General features: G+C 43.9%; 1 protein-coding gene across 1 annotated transcript; it reads right to left on the bottom strand.

The window, feature by feature from the left end:
- Positions 1-17441: 17441 nt before the first annotated feature.
- Positions 17442-19567, bottom strand: LOC129192448 (homeobox protein six1b). The gene is made up of 2 exons (XM_054796505.1): positions 18766-19567; positions 17442-18105 (listed from the first exon to the last, which is right to left on the bottom strand). Exons 1-2 carry the CDS (start codon positions 19323-19325, stop codon positions 17811-17813), a joined length of 855 nt encoding a protein of 284 aa, XP_054652480.1. The 5' UTR covers positions 19326-19567; the 3' UTR covers positions 17442-17810.
- Positions 19568-20332: the final 765 nt, after the last annotated feature.

The following is a 20332-nucleotide window of genomic DNA, read 5'->3' as shown; positions in this document are numbered from 1 at the left end:
TCCAATCATTATCAATATTACACTTTTTTCGACTTTTTTATTTAATATTACAACTTTCTCTTTGTAAATTTACAGATTTATTCTCCTAAAATGAAGTTGTTTTTTTCTTGTAATGTTACTTGGATGTTACAATCCCATTATCAATGGATAAAAAGTATAGTGTAGCCTACAACAGTGTATTTTAAAGACATGCTGTATACAGTCGGTTCAATAGCATGGCTGTAGCCTCTTGTCATTACCGTTTATGAACAAAGAGGGCGCTAATGCTACTACAAAAGTAAATTGCTCGCTCGTAGAGTCATACAGTGTGGATGTGGCGACACCTGCTGGCCATACTGTCAAGCACTAGTTAAGAGCTTTTGTAAGCCATCACAAATGAGAGCTTGATGCGCATACACTCTGTATTTGGGTCTTTTACGCCCGAAGTTTGGACCCCAAAGCAGAGACAGAGATGTCAGGTGGGTTGACAAGGTTTTAATAGAGAACTAAGGGCGCACGACAAATTGTGGAAAAGTAGAACAAAATACACCAGTGACAGAAGGTCGTCGGGAAACGTACAAAGTACAAACAAAAGACTGAAAAGCAACAAATAAGGATAATTGTCATGTCATACCTGTTGCCAGATTGTCTCCTCATGCTCACCTATTCTGCACTGCTAGTCTTGTTACCGTCCTGTTCCTTAGCACTCTGGTCGTCCCTACCCTGCTCGTTGGAAGTACTTGTATTGCCTGCTGGTTTTTCTGCAGCAGTGACTTTTTTTGTTGTTACTTTGCTGGTTTGTTCCTGCTGGGTTTTCAGCAGTTGTTTTTGTTAGTTAGTTTTTCTATCCTGCTACTGCCATGTTAGCAGCGCCTTTAGTTAGTGTTTATTTTGTTGTTGTATTTTTTCCTGCTACTAGGCCTGGAGGTGTTTCTGTTCTTTTTTACATTTTTGTACTTTTGTACTTTTGGCTTGTGTAACGGATGCCAGCTTGTGAGGCTGTGCAAGTGTACGTTGGTAAACCTCACTCACTCTGCCTTAAGATCTGCGCTGAACTCGACAGGCCGGGCTTTTGGCCGTGTGGTCAGCGCTCTCGCCTCCCATTACGAAAGTCCTGTGTTCAAGCCCCGGTGCGGGCAGTGCGAAACAGGGCAGGTTACATTGGTGCCATGACCCGGATGGGAGTGAGGTTTGAGGGGGTGACTGTAACGGATGCCAGCCTGTGAGGCTGTGCGAGTGTACGTTGGTAAACCTCAGTCCCAAACCTCAGAGCTGCGCTGAACACGCAGTCGACAGTCCGGGCTTTTGGCCGTGTGGTCAGCGCTCTCGCCTCCCATTACGAAGGTCCTGTGTTCAAGCCCCGGTGCGGGCAGTGCGAAACAGGGCGGGTTACACTTGGGCTTGTAATACATTTTGTTACATGGCATCTGTCTCATCATTGCATCTTGTGATCTTGTTACCGGCCACACGCCTCCTGTGACAATAATAGCAAAATGACACAAACTGGGTAGTTGTAGCTTGGCAAAAAGGACAAAGGTACAGAAACTAATCACAAGCAGGATAAGCCTAAGGAGGACATGCTCGACGCTGGTGAATTCAGGAAAGACAATGTGGTGTCAAGCAAGCCTGGAAGCATGGCTTAAGAGTCTTGCAGGTGTGCAGCTGAAGCTCCTCCCAGAGAAAGCAGACCGTAAATGGTGGCAAACGGCAAAGCGCCACATGACAATACCCCCCGACCCCACCCCTTAGGGAGGCATCTGATTTGATGGCGGTGGGATTGATGATGGAGTCAATCTTTTAGGGACCCACAAATCTTGAGCTAGCTTCCTGGAAACAACAGCAAGACTTAAGGGTAGGTGGTCCAGAGCAGGGATCCTGTGGCGAACTGCTACTGGTGCTTATGGTCTGAAGTGAAACGTTTGACTCTTGGGAGGGAAAGAGAGGAGGTTGAAGCCATAGGCAATCTTGAAAGGAGACATACCTGTGGCCAAGCAGACGAGGGTATTGTGTATGTACTCGATCCATGGGAGATGGGGGGGGCGGACCAGGAAAAAGGGCCTCCAGCATGGCCTCCAATTCCTGGTTGGCTCGCTCCGTCTGGCCCTTGGTCTGGAGATGATGTTCCAGGCTGACTGACGCACCAAGCACTTTGCAAAAGTCCCTCCACACTTGTGAGATGAACTGTGGTCCCCTGTCAGACACCAAGTCTGACGGGATGCCATGGATCCGAAAAATGTGTTTAATAGCTAGGCTGTCTCCAGGGAAGAAAGGAGCTTGGCTAGGACAATAAAGTGGGCCATTTTGGAGAACCTATCCGCAATGGTCAAGACCACCGTATCGCTCCCAGGAATGAGGGAGACCGGTGATGAAGTCTTTTCCCAAAATCTTTGGGAAATGACAAATTGCGTGCACCTAATACCCGGATTACAGGCCATCTTGGACTTGTGTCCCCATTGCAATACCTCAGTCCTTAGTTCCACAGGAACAGCTTGCCAGGTAGACACCCTTAGAGAATCTGAGCACCCTCAGCTGAGTGACACCCTTCTCTCCACCTCCCACTGGAGAGCTCCAACCACCAGGTGCCAGAGGTATGACGGTGTCAGGCTCTATGTTCCGGGACAGGTTTGTATGTAATAGAGAAGTTGAAACAAATCAGGGCTCACCGTGCTTGGTGGAAATTAAGTCTGTGGTCAGATCTGATATATGCAAGATTCTTGTGGTCGTGACAGCCAGGAATGGTAGAGCCGTGCCCTTCAGCCAGTGCCTCCACTCCTGATGAGAAAGAAGGGACTTAGCTCTATCCTCACTATAGACTTGGCGTAAATCATGATATTCTGAGGGGACAAATTAACAAATTCATTTCCTCAGCAGAATTATCCCTATCATGTGGAGTGGAGATGGCTCAACGCAGACAGTGAGCAGTGCAACATGTACTCCAGTTCACTATAATGGCTTTGCTCCAGTCAATAGAAGGGTTACGTAATTTGAGCCAAGTGAGACCTAATACGACAGGTGTGGGTGGCATGATAAAGAAACGAATAGTCACATGGTGATTGGCTGAAAGGTGTAAAGCAAGGGTGTCAAACTCTATGGCACAGTGGGCCAAAACTCAAAGCCTACTTTAGGATGTGGACATTAACCCCCACCCAACCCCCAACTTTGTATCTTTATAATTATTTATCCTGAAATGTTCAACGCTTCTATATTTCTCCATATTGACAGTCTTAAAAACCTTAAAACCTTATCCTTTTAACCAACATAATTGGTGAACGAAGCACACTCATATGCATCATCAGTGCTCATTTGAACTTGCCAACATGACGGGACATGCCCCAATAATCCAGGCTGAAAAAATAGTAGTTAGTATGGTCAGACTTTGAGGAAAATGTCTCATTAGCACTGACAACTAAATGAGTATGCAGCCTACACACCTTCTATCCCAATCCCACCACGCAATGCTTTTTTCATGTTCATTCATCCCTGCTTGAAATGTCTACTTTTGGATAGTCTGTGGATGTACGACGATGGTTGTTTTGGAGTAGGTGTTTGTTTCAAGAAAGTGATTGTTGATCGACCACCTCTTCGTCATTCTCCAAAAGCTACAGTATTTTATATCAACACAAAAACATCACATCTGTGAGATGTGTAACCTGTAAAAATTTGCTTCCGTGGAATGGGCAGATTACGCATTTCCCAGCATGCTTTGCTGTAGTTAAAATGATCACCTTTGACTTCTTTTATGCCTCGAGTGTAATAGTTAAAATGATGCCAGTTTTAGTCATGTTCAGTTAAATTATTTTGAGTTTTGGTCTGAATCTGGCTTCCTTATTAAGAATGGTTGTGATGGTAGATGGTTGTGATTATATACAATATTGTTTGCACTTTTAAAATTAAAATGCCAGAGGAGTAGTTTATACCGGAGGAGTTGCTTAATTACGCAGATTGCTGTAAGCACTTTCTTTGATAAGGTCCGTGAGGCGGACCAACTCTATGCTAGTTTCACGGAAGTAGAGTTACCCCAGTGACGTGGACAAGACGAGAAGGCGAGAGGAAAACAGTTTTTATCAAAACTACCAAAGGCGTCAGCCTTTTTGACAGTCACAACAAACGTAGACACGACGACAGCAAGAGCCAAACGCTCTGGACAGCAGCAGCACTGCTGCCAGAGTCAGCAGCGGAGAATGCAGTAGTTCTACAGATGAAGCTGAGAGTGAGACTTTTCATCACAAAGATGTGATTATTAATGCTGTAAATTATATTAAATGTTGCTTTATGTTGTTATCAATTACAATAAGAGTTTGGAGATGATTCACTTGTTAGGTAATAATGAAGGTTTTAATTACTTTAAGGACTTTAGCTCAAGAAATAGGAAAATTCTCTCATATTTGCACTTGTGGCTAGCTGATAAACATTTATATTTAATCAATAGGGCCCCAATGACTGGGCTTGCCTTAGGCCCCCAAATGACTGAATATGGCCCTGGACCCAAACCACCCAAAATTCAATTAAAATCTTTAAGACAGCAGATGTCTGACTTGTTTTTAGAAAATAAAAATATTTGGAAAACATATTTCTTCCTTGTAATATGCAAACATTAGTTCTTGATTTTATTTTATAGATTTTTATACATGTAGCCCAGTTATCACGTTCCTTGTGCTAGGAAATACACTTTGCACATGTAACTGTTTGCATTAATGTTGAACAAGTTGACATGTATTTTTGAAGACAATTTTTAAATAAAAATACATACTATACATCTATAAAAGTGTGACACGACTTGGAACATGTGAGTACCGAGATGACACCAAGTGAGAACGCCTGCTCTGGTCTAGGATTACTGCTGTGTTATTTAAGCCTTAAAAAAAACAGAAGTTAATTCAGTGCGTGTGCCTTGAAGTCTAGGAACAGTCATTGAGTTGAGAAAACATTTCTCTCATTGGATGGTAGTTGCAGAACCGCCTTTGGCCACAGGGCGGTGCACAAGCTCCACAATAGAGATAAACGTTAACAGTTGCCGGTTCCACAGCTGTCAGTCCTGTTTCACGGGTTGAGTCAGTGAAAGCCTCACGACAAGTTTTATAATGAATATGTGATGTAATCTATATAACATGGGAACAAAATGTTCAAACTACATGTCTAAAATAGTATTTTCTTGCAAGACCTTTGATTGTGAGATTGGGTCCCCCACAGTACCAAAGAAAAGAGTTTAAACATGTTAAACTCTTCAATCTAAAGTGAATTTTGCCGGGGTGTGAATGAGTGGACGGATTATACAGTGTAGGGTGTGAATGTACATGTGTGAGAAAGTGTGAAGGGAGACCAAGGGCACCAGTTTCGATTTTAATGATCTATATTTATAACTCCTTGGTCTCCAGTTTCTGCAGCTGTTGCCAAGTTTAAGTTCAGCACCTTGAGCCCTTCTCGGTCATGCTCTTGGGTCACAGTTATAAACCTGCCAAGGTCTGAGACAGAGAGGGTGAGGCAGACACTCAGCCTGTCAAGTGATATGTCTTTGCTTCAGGATGTTGAAACAGCCTTACCGCTTGGTAAAACTCTTCTAAAACCTACAGCTCCTATCTGCTAGCTGGTGCCATGTTTGTCGTTATACAGATGTGTGATTAGTCCAGAATGTTAGAAATCTCTAATATTGCCTTATTGTCCTTATCATGGTAGGTTGGGGGGTCAGCAAGTGTTAGACTGTTGGGTTTTGTTGATCAGGTAGGTTGGCCTTGTGGTTGGCATGTTGACCTCACAGTAAGCAGATCTGGAAGAGCTGGGTTCCAATCTCCGTTGGGCATCTCTGTGAATGGTTGTTTGTCTATATGTGCCCTGAGATTGGCTGGCGACTAATCTAGGGTGTACCCCGCCTCCCCGAAGAAGATGGATGAATAGTGAGTTGGTAGACAGGTATATTAGGTGAGATACTGTTTGTATCATCATAGGTCCTGTTTTAATGACCTTTTTCATCTGCGACAACAAATTTCCACTTTCCACTTGCAGACGGGTATCACATGGGTCAAGGAAGAATACATTTAGTTGATTTTGAACCGGATGAACATATGGACACATTTTAAAAGATTTTTCTCTGTTTGTGTCTCTATGGCATCAATGGCACTGTCCAACCTCCAGAATAATCACAGCACTGCTCGTTTTTTGTCATCTTACCGTGAACCAGTAAGAAGCCTATAACTAACAAACAGATGGACAAACAAACACAAATACGACTAAAAACATTTCAACGTTAGTAGAGGTCTTCACTCAACAGAGGGTGGTCATTATCGAAGTGGTAAAAAAAAAAATTTAATGGTGGCTTAAAACTTTTGCACAGTTACACAGGTAGTAGGTGTGTTTGTTGGCGAGTCAGTAGGTCAAATACAGTGGTGTGAAAAAGTGTTGCCCCCTTCCTGATTTCTTTTTTTTTTGTCACACTTAAATGTTTCAGATCATTACTTGCGTACTTGCGTATCTTGCTTGCTGCTGTAACAAGTGAATTTCCCCACTGTGGGATAAATAAAGTACAAATACAATACAATACAAATACAATCAAACAAATTAAAATATTAGTCAACAATGACAACACAGCTGAACACAAAATGCAGTTTTTAAATGAAACGTTTTGTCATTAAGGGAAAAAAATCCAAACCTACATGGCCCTGTGTGAAAAAGTGATTGATGGTGGTAGTGTGATGGTCTGGGGCTTTTTTGCTGCTTCTGGACCTGGAAGACTTGCTGTGATAAATGGAACCAGGAATTCTGCTGTCTACCAAAAAACCCTGAAGGAGAATGTCCAGCCATCTCTTTGTGACCTCAAGCTGAAACAAACTTGGGTTCTGCAGCAGGACAATGATCCAAAACACACCAGCAAGTCCACCTCTGAACGGCTGAAGAAAAACAAAATGAAGACTTTGGAGTGGCCTAGTCAAAGTCCTGACCTAAAACCTACTGAGATGCTGTGGCATGACCGTAAGAAGGCGCTTCATGCTGGAAAACCCTCCAAGTGGATGAATTACAGCAAGTCTGCAAAGATGAGTCGGCCAAAATTCCTCCACAGCGCTGTAAGAGACTCATTGCAAGTTATCACAAACGCTTGATTGCAGTTGTTGCTGCTAAGGGTGGCCCAACCAGTTATTAGGTTTAGGGGGCAATCACTTTTTCACACAGGGCCATGTAGGTTTGGATTTTTTTCTCCCTTAATAATAAAAAGTTTAATTTAAAAACTGCATTTTGTGTTCAGTTGTGTTGTCATTGACTAATATTTCAATTTGTTTGATGATCTGAAACATTCAAGTGTGACAAACATGCAAAAAAAAAGAAATCAGGAAGGAGGCAAACACTTTTTTAGATAGTAGATAGTAGATAGTTTGTTGGAAACTATAGGTGAAACTATCTTGGTACTCACTTGTGGATAGTAAAATTATACTGCTTTGGAAGCTGTACACAGACTATTCTATAGTACATCAAAGTTTCAGTTTCTAGCAAAATGTGAGGGCTGTACTCACTTTTGCGATATTGTACATGTGTTGGTGGTATGTAAGGTGGGTATCTGTGGTTGGTGTGTGGTAAGTACGGTAGGTAGGGTTGCTTGGTCTCCTGTGGATGCCCAGAGTCAGGACTAAACACAGTGAAGCTGCGTTTCACTTCTGTGCTGCCAAAACCTGGAACAATCTTCCAGAAGATGTGCAACAATCCTCAACATTGGCAATGTTCAAACCCAAGCTGAAAACGCTTCTATTCAACTGTGCATATGACACCTGAAAGTATTTTGTCTGCACTCCTCATTTTTAATCTTTTTTGGTTTTATGGAATGATTTTATGAAGTGATTTTACCCTTCTTTTGTGTAAAGCACTTTGAATGACCTTGTGTATGAATTGTGCTCTATAAATAAACTTGCCTTGCCTTGCCTTGCTTGGTTAGCTGGCTGGTAAACAGGTAGGAAGCAGGCAGGTAGGTGTGTGGGTTGGCAGGTAGTAGCTAGCTTAGGTAGTTTGGTTGGTTGGTTGATAGGTGTATTAGGTAGGTACTTTTGATAGGTATAAGCAGGTAAGTAGGCATCTTGGTTGACAGATACGCCGAAATGTTTGTAAGAAGACCAGTCAGTAGGCATGTATGGCAGGCTTGTTTGTTAGTAGTAAATTTGGGTGGCAGGTATGGAGAGTATAGCCAGCTTTGGTGCTCTGTGAGAGACTGGCAAGGTTGTAAGCTGTAAAGCAGACAGGTAAAAGATAGGTATAGTCAAATGGTTACTTTTTAGATGCTAGACAGGCAAAAGTGAGCAGAGAGGGGCCCAGATTCCTGCACCATTCATGTATGAGTGTGTAATGGAAGTTAAAAGGTTGGACATCAAACATCTTTCCCCTTTTCTCCATCCTGCATGTCAAGATCTGGACCATGACTGCTGATTGAGAAATGATGAGGGCTCGAGACCGGCTGGAAAACACACTGTTCAGAGCTGTAGGTTTATTTTTCTTCTTTTCTTCTCTGTCCTCTCTCATCGTCCTCCACTTTGCATCCATCTCTCGCTTCCTCTGTGTTCCTTTCACCGCCGGCCTCCGTGCTCCTCTATCATGTGCTCACTAAACTAGGCACAGCAGCTTTTTTCTGCCGGCCTTTTGTCCCTGCTCAGGGAGACGTTTGGCACACAGAGGATCGTGTTACAACTTTCATTTCCTGAATGTTTTTCTTTTTTTCTAGCATGGAACCAAGAAGGGTATTTTATCCGGTTCTGCAGTATAAAGACGAAGGGCAAAGGGAAAGGAGATTGGCAGCTCATATTCTAGGTGCTGTCACTCCAAATTCGGAAAACAAATAATAGCTGCAGGGATGCAAGGAAGGTATGGATGCAGTGATGTTTGGGCTTGGCCCAGTATGTTTAGAAAGGTCCTTGAGCTATTTGTGAGCCCCATGATGGGCGAGGTGATGTCCCTTCGGAGTGTGAGTTAGATTTCATTATCCCATATCCCATAGCCCTTCCTCTTGTTGTGTCTGCTACTCCTGCCCATCCCCAAAGACACCCGAGAGCCAGAAGCAGTGTCTGGTTGGGTATTTCATGAAAGCTTTAGAGCAGTAGAAGATATCAATTATTGATCATGTTGAGATATAATTCCTACAATGTGGTAGTAAACCCCGCAGACATTCCTATAAAAGCCAGTGAGACTGACTTGTATGTGGGGGGTAAGTCACTGTTGATGCAGTACACTGCTGATGGGGATGTCATACAACATCATGTAGAAAAATCCAAACTATCCCTTGAAGAATTTGTTTCTCTTTTGTGTTTTTCTATCTTGCAATTGAAATGTTTGGTCTATAGGCCTCATCTGTGCTGCAAACCTCTGCTGCCTCAAAACATAAGCACTGGCATTTTTTCTTTTTGCAGACAACATCCATACGTCCTATCACAAAGTGAAAATTGAAGAGGACTCTTCTGTGTGGTGATCTATTTGAAGGGACCATATCCTGCTCATTTCAGGGGCTTTTAAAGTGATATTGGATCCCAGTGGGGCACTATAGTGAGATTCTTTCAATAAAATACTCCATAAATCTCAAATTGTGTACAGAGAAAAATCTGCATTCTTCTCCTCTTGGCTGACATGCTTGGATTAAGCTGCTTCCTCCCCCAACCAGGCCTACTCTGCTGCGATTGATTGGTTAGGGGTCCAGCGTCGGCTTCAGCCCCCCCGCTCCAACTCCCGCCACGGCTCAATGCTGAATAGAGACATGCCCCCATCAGCTGGTTATGTGCTAAGGTTTATCTGAAAACAGGAAAGAAGAATTAGAAATTTGATATAATTGGATGAATATTTGAGATAACCGTGATTTGTTCACGAAACAGCTGTCAGTGAAGTGGCAGTGAGGAGCAGTGACCGTGAAGTATGTCTTTAGCTCACCAGAAAAGAAAAAATGTACACCAGTTTACATCATACACAATCCTCACATCCGAGAAGCCACTTTCTGGCTGCTGTTTCTTAGGAAAAGCGACGAACAGTACTGAGCAGCGGTCGCCGATTACTGCTGGACCCCTGGCAAGTTGCCATACAGGACTTTCTAAAGTTGTTTACGCCACCTTTCACCAGATTTAGCAGTGGCATGAAAATGAAAGCAGGCATAACTTAAAAACACGCCAACCTCACAATATGGCACTTCCACATCATGTAGAACAAGAGTACAGCAATGTAGGATACGGCCCCTTTAAGTTTACTTTTGAAAGGCAGGACCATGTGGATCATTGTCAGCCAAGATTTCCAAAATCACAATTTTCCAATCCAAGACAAATGCCATTATCGTTTTTATCTTCTCTCTCCAAAGTTATTTGGATCTTCGATTCTCCACCACCAAACCTGGGTTTGTCTTCGGAAGGATTTGTTATATGTCATATCAATTGTTATATAAATAATTGCCCTATCATATACATACACACACACATACACGCCTCAGGGACACAGAGGCCAGCCCTTCAGAGCTGTCCTCTTTTATTTATTTATATTTTTAATTGCATAATAGACACAATCCCATCTTATCACCTTCACGGGTGGAGCAGGCTCGAGTGGGGTGCCTCCTGCCTATTCTGCGGCGCCTGTCCACCGGGCAGGGTTGGGGCTGTGGATGTGTACCTGTGCTCTGGCCAGCGCAGTGGATCGCCCGAGGTGGCCTGGCTTGTGGGGCATTTCTGCCTGGTTCGCCTCCCTTTCTCGGTGGAGGCCCATTGAGGCCGGCTAATGCCGGGGCTTGCGCCAGGGGGGCGGCTTGCGGTGCTTCCCTTGGACTGACCTGGGCCGGGGGAACTTCTGCGCACTTGGAGGGATCCGACAGTTTCCGGGGGGTGGGGCCCATGCTACTGGTGGCCTGCATGCCGCCGTGCTGGCTTGGGGTTGCTGCGCCGTGGTGGCTGCTGGAGGGGACAGGCTGTGTGATGGGGTGGGGCTTGGTCTTGCTCATGGGGACCATGGGCCTGGGTGACGGGCCGGGGATGGGGGACGTGCGCCTTGGGCATTTGTGATTTTTTTGCTGGGCTGTTGTCCGCGTCTTTGCCTCCCCCGGGTCTGTCTGCGGGCTTGTCGGGGGTGTTGCTCCGGTGCGTGGGTGGTGCGCCGTTGGTTCTGGGGTCAGGGGGGTGGTCTGACTTCCAGTGGCTGGTGGGATCCGGAGGCTGGTCTGCTGCTAGTCTCGCCTTCTCGGCTCTGGTGCTTGGCCTCCCTGCGGCTTGGGGGCGCAGCATTCCCTCTCCCAGGGTCCCCACGGTCCACTACTCCGCTGCGCCTCGGGTCCCCTGCGCGTTGAGACTTCCAGGTGTCGGGGGCGCAACCATGGTGTGTGTGTGTGTGTGTGTGTGTGTGTGTGAGTGCTTTTGTTTATTTATTTTATCTATTTATTTATTTATTTTATTTAGTATCCTGTTTTGTTTTGTTTTTAATAGGGCCACTCAGGGGTTTGGTCCGTGGGGGCAGGTGCTGGGTGTCCCATCCCTGCCACCCAGACCTCCGTTGGGTGGCGGGGAGTGTTGAGGGGTGAGGCCTCCTTCGTCCCTGGGCGGGGCGGTCCTGTGTAGGGGGTCGGGCATGGGGTGGCCTGGGACGGGCTGGGCTCCGTTCTCTGGGGGTGGCGGGTGGCGTGGGGGGCTGGCGCTCCCGGCGCTTTCCAGTTGCGGGGGCATCTCTGGGCCTGCTGGTATGTGGCCCCTGGTGCCCGTCTGCTCTTGTGGGATGTGGTCTCTCGCCAGTCTTGGGGGTTGGCTGTCCCCTGGCCTGCCGGCGCCCTGTTTCTGGTCGGGGTTGCCTCTATGCGGCCCCTTGCTGGTCTTTCCAGGGAGGGGAAAGGGCTGGCTCTTGGTGGGGCGGTCTTGGTTCTGCCCGCCTCCGTGGGGCGGCTCTCTAGTGGTGGGGGCTCGTCCTGGCTGTGTGGGGCGGGCTTACTTGATAGTCTAGGCCAGGGGTAGGGAACCTATGGCTCGGGAGCCAGATGTGGCTCTTTTGATGCCTGCATCTGGCTCTCAAACATGTCTTAACACGATAAAAATGTATTTTTGTTTTTTTGTTCGCTGACCTTTTATTGTACATTACAGAAATCACAGTGTTAAAAATAACACTCAAAATATAAAACTTTGTTATGCATTTTAGTCCATCAATCCATTTTCTACCACAATGCGGGTGGCCAGAGCCAGTGCAAGCTGTCCTTCCAATATTTTCCGGGTCAAACACCAAAATTCGATTATCACTGGATAATGCGGTAGCCTATTCGCGGTAGCCTATTCGCATGAACTTCCCTTCCTTAAATCAAATAGTCAGATCGCTAATTCTGGAAAAAGAAAAAGATACGGAGTACGGTGCAAAAGCACGCAGCACCAGAAGTCGCATTAATGGTAAGAAGTAATTTATTTATTATTGGATTGCTTCAGTGTAACAATGTTAATAAAAAGAATAACTTTAGAGGTCCTCCTTAAAAATGCCCACATTTACTTGTATTCAATGTTAAAAAATATTATATGGCTCTCAAGGAAATCCATTTTAAAATATGTGGCTTTTATGGCTCTCTTAGCCAAAAAGGTTCCCGACCCCTGGTCTAGGCGGTCCCTCTCCTTTCATGCATTCTCAGAGACAATTACACGTTCACACATACGCGCACATTTATATACATGAAGACATGCACACATACACAGAGATACCTGTACACACGTACATGTACTTACTGTACGTGCTTCCCCATATAAATCACTGGTTTAACCAGGGTGTTATTATGTTGTTGGTTTTATTACAGTAATGGTGATGATTATAGTTATTACAATTGTGTGCATTACAGTTATTGTCATTCTGTTCACTATAATGGTTAATCATTTCATCACTACCATTACTACTAATATGTATGAGTGTTTCAATGCAGTATTGTCACTGTGGTTGTTGATATTATTTTGCCTTCTCCATCATGTTCTTTATGGCCGTCACAGACATTTGCTGATGTAGTCCTGTTTGTTTCTGTTGTTTTGTTATTGTTGTCGCAATTGTTGCTGTTGCTGTTGTTCTTGTCTCTCTATGTGTTGTACCCCTCTTGTTCGCAGTCCCCCCTCTGTTTTCTTTTCTCTTCTTCTCTTCTTCTTCTGCTCCGGTCAGGGCCGCTGAAAATTTGCATACCAACAAAACATCAAATAAGGCCAAATCAATTCTGTATAACAGGGGAAGAGTATGTCACACTTTTCCCTGGCAGAGCAAATCTGTTGAGCACATAAGGGCATTTAGATTAACAGTACTATCTGCCCTAATGGCTGGACAGGACAAATAAATAAATAAATAATTGTTATACGTTATATACAGTAGCTTCCCGGCATATTTATTTTTATTCAAGTGCGCTTTCTCCTGATTACTCATGCGTTTTATCTTGTCCTTGCAAGGTAATAAAATCTTCCTCTTTCACAACAAGATAATGTACATAACACTGTCCTTCATTTGACATACAGCATGCTATTTAACAACCTAAAAGTCATGTATAATCAGCAGTCTACTCCTCCACCTCCAACTCCTCTTCTCTTTCTTCGTCGGGGTGATCCATCACTCAGCTGGCCAGGAGACAGAGATGAATATTTCTTTCAGCTCAGGCACATAGTAGCTTCCTCATGGATGGTCGGTTTCCTACTCTTGTGTGTTTTGAACTTGTGGCCTCATCAGAGTACCTCAACTTTTTGCATCATATATCATCAAACTATAATGTAGGAAATGGGCTGTACTCTATTCATTTTTTATTTCTTCCCTGTCTGATGGGCCATTTGCAAAGACAAAAAACGATTGTTTACATTTTCCAACTTAAAGAGGCACTCCTTTGAAAATGAGCCTAAAAGTGTAAGTCTTTGAAAACTGTTGATTCTTGTCTAAATGCCAAAAACGGTACTTCTCAAAAACACAAGATATGCGAACACATGTTAATCGTGCAGTGTTAATTGTGCATGCACAAATACTGTGTGTCACAGTCAACAGCAATGGCAGAACACAGCACTGAGTAGAGCTTGTGCTCATGCAGTAATGCATTGCATTCACTGCATCACCATTGTATAAAACTGAGTACTATACTTACCAAAGTCTTCATTCACAAATCACATACAGTATATGCAGACAAAGGTACGTGGGTGTGTGTGTGTGTGTGTGTGTGTGTGTTTGAGTATGTGTGTGAGCGTTTTTAATACAAAGTGCCATTGCTGACTACTGGCTTGGCATTTACAGTACAGTTTGTAGTTGTTTTTGCAGGGAGGTCGCACGGTGGCTGAGTGGTTAGCATGTTGGCCACACAGTCAGGAGATCGGGAAGACCCACTGCGCATCTCTGTGTGGAGTTTGCATGTTCTCCCCGTCCGGTTTCCTTCCACATTCCAAAATCATGCATGTTAGGTTAATTGGAGACTCTAAATTGTGCATGGGTATGAATGTGAGCGTGAATGGTTGTTTCTATATGTGCCCTGCAATTGGCTGGAGACCAGGCCAGGGTGTACCCCTCCTCTGCCCGAAGTCAGCTGGGATAGGCTCCAGCATACCCCCTTGACCCTAATTAGGCAGCACAGAAAATGGATGGATGTGTGACAGGGATTGTTTGACTACATTGCTGTCTGCGTTAGGGATGAGTATTATAAATGAGTGATTAATTAATTGATTGTGAATAATAGTAATGATTGTTTGAAATTCATTTTTCAGTTGAAATGAAGTGGAGTGCACTACTTGTCTCCAACCAGCAGAGGCACTATTGATTCAGTCTAGACGAGCTTTTGGTCTAAAGAACATCTATGGGAAGTTGAGCCACATCCACCTCTGCTATGGCAACTCTTCTAACACAAGCATTGAAAACGACGTACTGAACATTCACAAAGATACACCAATTTCATTAAAAATAATAATAGAAAATCTGAAAATCAATTAATTGATTGTTAGGATAGTTGATCAAGGAAGGTAAGTCAAACGCTCAAGACTGTTTGTATGTAGAGCTTCAAAAACACAAGGTAACTCTTTCCTGTTTTACAAGGTTGTTGTATACCTTTCTTATTCTCTCCCCTCTTGCCCACACACACATACAGCCTGCATGTGCCTTTGGGCCAGGCAGGGACATTGTCAGATCCATGCATCATTGGTAAGAAAATCTCTCTTTACTCCCCCTCCGCTTCTCTTCCTCCCCTCTAAAAGGTAGGCCTGAAAAGATCCTTTTGTCCCTCATCACCCTCCCTCCTTCCCTTCATCACCCCCCTCCTCCACCTTGTTATTATGGATACCTGGGATTGTGTCACACCCGGCTCTCATGTGCGCCAAAGCTTTACCTTCCGTCAGGCCACGTATGAGGCCACTCACCCCAAAAAGTGTAGGGTGCCTCATAGATCAGATGCACACACCCTGACGGTGCCAGCGCAAACACGAGTGTATTGGCCTACTGCGCAGGCTCATGCTCTGCATGTTTATTTGCACACGTCCAGGCCCTTCCTGCTGTTGATTTAGAGCCACTGCCACTTTACAGCCATGACAAATTAAATGCCCGCTGATGACTGGAACCCTGTTTGCCATCAGCAGCTGCTGTTGTTGGCAGCGATGAGCTCAACCTGCCCTTTTTTATCATTAAACACCGACTTGGAGAGACACATGGTGGCTTATACCGCACATACATTTATGAAAGACAAATTTTGCCTTCTCCCATTCGGAAACAAGGGATTTGAGGGTGATTAGAAGCAGCATGCGGGTTTCCGTATTGGATAGAGTTGAGTCCCTTGCACATCCTGAAGGTGACTGATGGCCTCATACTGTCATGTGGCCCGCAACGCCTGTTTAATCCTGACTGCGTCTCTGCTCTGCTGGAACTGTTGTCATTAGATTAACAGGTATGAAGAGTCCCCTTGGTGGCTTTGTGATCACCTGTTTGTTAATTTGTTAATATTTAGCCACGCTCTCGTGCCAAGAGTTCAGAGCCACATGCAACCTCTGAATGATAGGCTCATCAGAAGCGTGTCCCTATACTCTGTGTCACGCACTGTTTAATCTTCAATTTACATAAAAGCCTTGAAATATTCTGTCAAAAATACAATCCGTATCATGGTATGAACGCTTTTACCGCATCATATGCTGCTCTCTGTGCACTCATAGCTTAGTATATATACAGTATTCAAGCAATGTGCCGGATCTTTTCCCACTCGATCATAAAACATTGCATTACACTACGTCCTTCACCAAACTTTTACAGCAAAACAGTCGTGCACAACCATGCGTCACGGTCCTCAGTTAAGACTTGGAACATGAGGAGCAGTAATTTGTTGAATATTTTATGTGTAATAAGAGCGTAAGGGTGAGTTCAGGGAGGGTCAGGGAGTAATCGGAGCTAAACATCAGCTCTTAGTGCGTTTTTTACAAGTTCTAACAAATCTGAATGTTGACCGGTTTTAATTTTTCTATTAAATTTAGCTTGTTAATTTGATAGAAGAAGCCTTGCTGCATATTTTCCTATGCTTATTTTTCATTGCCACTAACTTACTAACCATTTGTTCATTTTTTAGTACTACTTCTTGAGCTTGGATTTGAACAGTCTAATGCCACATTTTTATCTTGAAAAAAATACATTAGCCAAACACTTGGGAATCGGCAACTTTAAGGGTGTGTAAGGGACAGAGATGTGGGGGCTCTGGGATACAAAATAGCTGGAGGGACCCCTCCACCCACTGACCCCCAAAATGAAGCTGGGTGCTGAGTCCCTGCAGCCCTGCAATCTTTGCAATCACGCAGTAATGCTAACAGCAACTGTTTCAGATTATGCTCAGGAAATCCTCAGTGCTCTCTGCTCAAAACAATTTACTCTGACATGAGTGTGTAGGGGTGTGTGTGTGTGTGTGTGTGTGTGTGAGGGGGGGGCAAAAGATATGTCCTCTACATATTCAGATCCCATTCTGATCACCTGCCTATTACTGTTTATCATCTTTATTATTATTAGTGCCGTTTTATTCTTATTTTGGTTTCTGATGAATTATTTTAGTCTTCGTTATTCGAAGAACATTCTATTCAATTGTGCTTATGTATTTATTTAATCAGCCGCTGAACTTGACCTTTATCTTGTTTTTTTTCGTCATTTTCCTACAGGATGTTTGCCATTTACGTGTGAGAAATCCACTGCTATAAAGGTTGAGTACTGACTCTTTCCCATGGCCCGGAACCAATAGAACAAACTCGGTGAGTGCAAAGAAAACATGGAAACAAAAAACTCTAATGATCCATTTCAAACGTGGACAAATGCAAAAATAATTTGAATGAAAAAATTTTGTGTCTACACAGCAGCCTCCTGACAAAAAAAACTGCGAATGTGGACATTTCATTTACTCTGTTTACATTATAGGCTTTCAATGGACAGACTTTTGCCCTCACTATAGACGAAATGTATAATTAATCAAATAAAGCACCGCTTTTTTTGCACACAACTTCTCCATCATATTTGTTTTCTATTTAAGAGGATAAATAGAAATAACAAAATAACGTAAGTGAGACAAATGCATTGCTTTTTGTTTTATTTGAATCTAATGGCATGACCTGACTGGAATTCTTTTAAAAAATATATCATAAATTAAGCAAATGGGTATAGTCCACTTAAGTGTTCAAATGAGGGTTTTTAGGTCTTGTTTGTGTGTGTGTTTTTTTTTTTACATGTAAGAGATAATAAAACCTCTTGTCAGGGTGATATCCACATTTAGGCGCATAAAGGAATTGTGTCGTATATCAAATTTAACGACAGACAAGTCAGTCTACATAATAGGCTACAATATTGTTATTTCTTACATGAATCTGATACATTTACCAGTCCTCTTCCGTGTTTTTTCTTTGTAAAATAAAACAGCCCCCGTTTTAAGAGCCCAAATCCACAAGACTGGAGGTTAGGGGTCCCAACAAGGAGTCCTGCAGCTGGTGCGGGTGTCCGTGCATGCCGTGCACCGGCTGTGGTGCTCCCAGGCCGGGCATGGAGTACGCGGAGGCCCCGGGGTGTCCCATGTTGCCCTGAAGTAAAAGCGCTGAGTTCTGGTCGGGGCTTTGAGGGGGAGAAAATTCGTCCTCTGAGCTGGACATGAGAGACTTGCCTCCATCCAGAGGGGACAGCTGGTTCTGTTTGTTGCCGCCTGCGTTGCTGTTTTCACTGTTCTCTCTGTCAGAAATGAGAGAGCATTATTTGGATGAATGTTGGGATTTATCAGGATAAACTACAGCTAAGATCTGGAGATAGCTTGCAAGGCAAGCTTTAGGCCATTTTACTAAATAACGTACAAGTCACATTCCTATTTCATTATTTGGATTATTTCTTTTACCTCACTGATCATTGCATTGAAAATATATGCAGTTTTTATTCCAACGTAAAAACACTACCACCTTACCAACTTTATTTATAAAGCACTTTAACATCAACCACAATTGAAACCTGAGAAATAAGTAAAATATAGAAAAATATAGTTAAAAAGCACAAGTAAAAGACACTTCTTCTAAAATTGCATAAACAGTTGTATAAAATATAATAAATCTAATAAAGTTCAATGTCTCATACAGGAATAAAAATGTGTTTTCAGGTGAGTTTCAAAACAATGGGAGACTACAGCTTTACCTTAATAAACAAAAAAATCCAAATTAGAAAATGAAATCAAGTGATTTGTGGAATAAAACAAACCAAAAAGCACATCAACATTTTGTAGGCCGATTGTAAAAGTTAGTAGCTAATGTAGGAGAACGAAAGTAATACTGTATATTGCTGTACTTCCTGGCAACCTTTAAGCATATATTTCTTATTTCTATAGTATTTTGTACAAACAAGTACCTTTCTTTGGCCTCTGCGGCTCTGTCCCTCTGCCGCCTGTTTTTGAACCAGTTGCTGACCTGCGTGGTGGTCAGTCCAGTGGCCTCGGCCAGCTCCCTCTTCTCTCGCGGGGACGGGTAGGGGTTGTGCGTGTACCACTCTCTCAGGACCCCCCTGGACTTCTCCTTGAAGCAATAGCTGGTCTCCTCGCCGTCCCAGATCGTGCGCGGTAGCGGGAATTTCCTCCTCACCCGGTACTTCCCCACCGCCCCGAGCGGCCGGCCGCGCAGCTTCTCCGCCTCCACGTAGTGCGCTTTGAGCCACAGCTGCTGCAGCTTGGGGTGGTTGTGCGGCGAGAACTGGTGGCTCTCCAGGATCTTGTACAGCTCCCTGAAGTTGCCCCGGTGGAAAGCCACCACCGCCTTCGCCTTGAGGACGCTCTCGTTTTTGTGGAGGTGGTCGCAAGCGGGGAGAGACCACAAGAAGCGCCCGAGCCTCTCCAGGTTTCCGCCCTGCTGTAGCACCTCGCACACGCACGCCACTTGCTCCTGGGTGAAGCCAAAAGAGGGTAAAATAGACATGATGTCCCGGCTCACTCCACCCTGCTCCAACCTTGGAAAATCCAAAAGCTGATTTTTATTTTTGTTTGTTGTTGCGACGCAATCCTTCCGCGTTTGCAAACCGGCCTGCTCACGATCCAATCCTCTTCACTCTTGTCCGCTGCTCCAGCAGATTTTGGATGTTGATTGTTGGGACAATTTGTTCCTGCTGGTGATATATCAGGCTTAAAGGGAGCCCTTGCGTTCCGGTGATTGGCTCTCTCTCTGCCCTGCACCCTGTACAGCAGAGCTGGACTGACTTTGCAGCTCCGTTTCCTCCCCAGAGGCAGCACGTCAGGGGCTGAAATAGGAGCGCCTCCACCTCCCGCCCCCATTGCAGCAGCTCCTAAACACTAATCAATTATTACAGACCTCTTATAGGTCGTATTAACATGTTTGGAGGAGGAATTATTTTGACTTACAGGACTAACCACATGAGCGCAAAAACAAAACAAAAAAACAGGCTCAATCTGTGTAAAAATACCAACAAACAGGATATACAACAAAATCACATATTGTTGGGCGTTTTGTATTTTTTGCCTATAGGGGTGTCCACTACATGTAGTTTCTTAAACTCATATTGGCTTATTGGTATTTTATTTTTTCAACAGCTTTTCCTTCCACTTTTCTTTGCTGCGAAGCTGTCTATCACTTGCTACATATTCTCTATTCTTTTAGATTCTATTAGAAAATGGCGATACTGAAACACAGGAAGTAAACAAACTTTAAATGACAAAATGCAAGCAAACGAAATAGTGTAAAAATATATGGTGGGAATGAACCATCAGCCATAGACATGGAAAAGGGGTAGACCTATAGGATTAAATAAGATCTGCTTCATCCTACTTCTTTTTGAATTGTGCAAATGTAACCACGTGATGTTCCTTAATGCAAATTGAAACAAATAAATAAACCATACCATATACAAAAATGGAAGAGTGTCACATCTAAATTCATTAATGAGTGCAGTGCTTCTCATATGGAGCCGC

Source organism: Dunckerocampus dactyliophorus, chromosome 13, assembly GCF_027744805.1.
Source record: "Dunckerocampus dactyliophorus isolate RoL2022-P2 chromosome 13, RoL_Ddac_1.1, whole genome shotgun sequence".
Taxonomy (NCBI): domain Eukaryota; kingdom Metazoa; phylum Chordata; class Actinopteri; order Syngnathiformes; family Syngnathidae; genus Dunckerocampus; species Dunckerocampus dactyliophorus.
The sequence above is the reverse complement of the archived record's forward strand: the minus strand, read 5'-3'. Positions and strand labels throughout refer to the sequence as shown.

Coding starts and splice junctions, on each gene's coding strand:
- LOC129192448 (XM_054796505.1), bottom strand. CDS start 19,325: ATGTCTATTTTACCCTCTTTTGGCTTCACCCAGGAGCAAGTGGCGTGC. Junction 18,106..18,765: donor GCCGCAGAGGCCAAAGAAAG/GTACTTGTTTGT, acceptor CATTTCTGACAG/AGAGAACAGTGAAAACAGCA.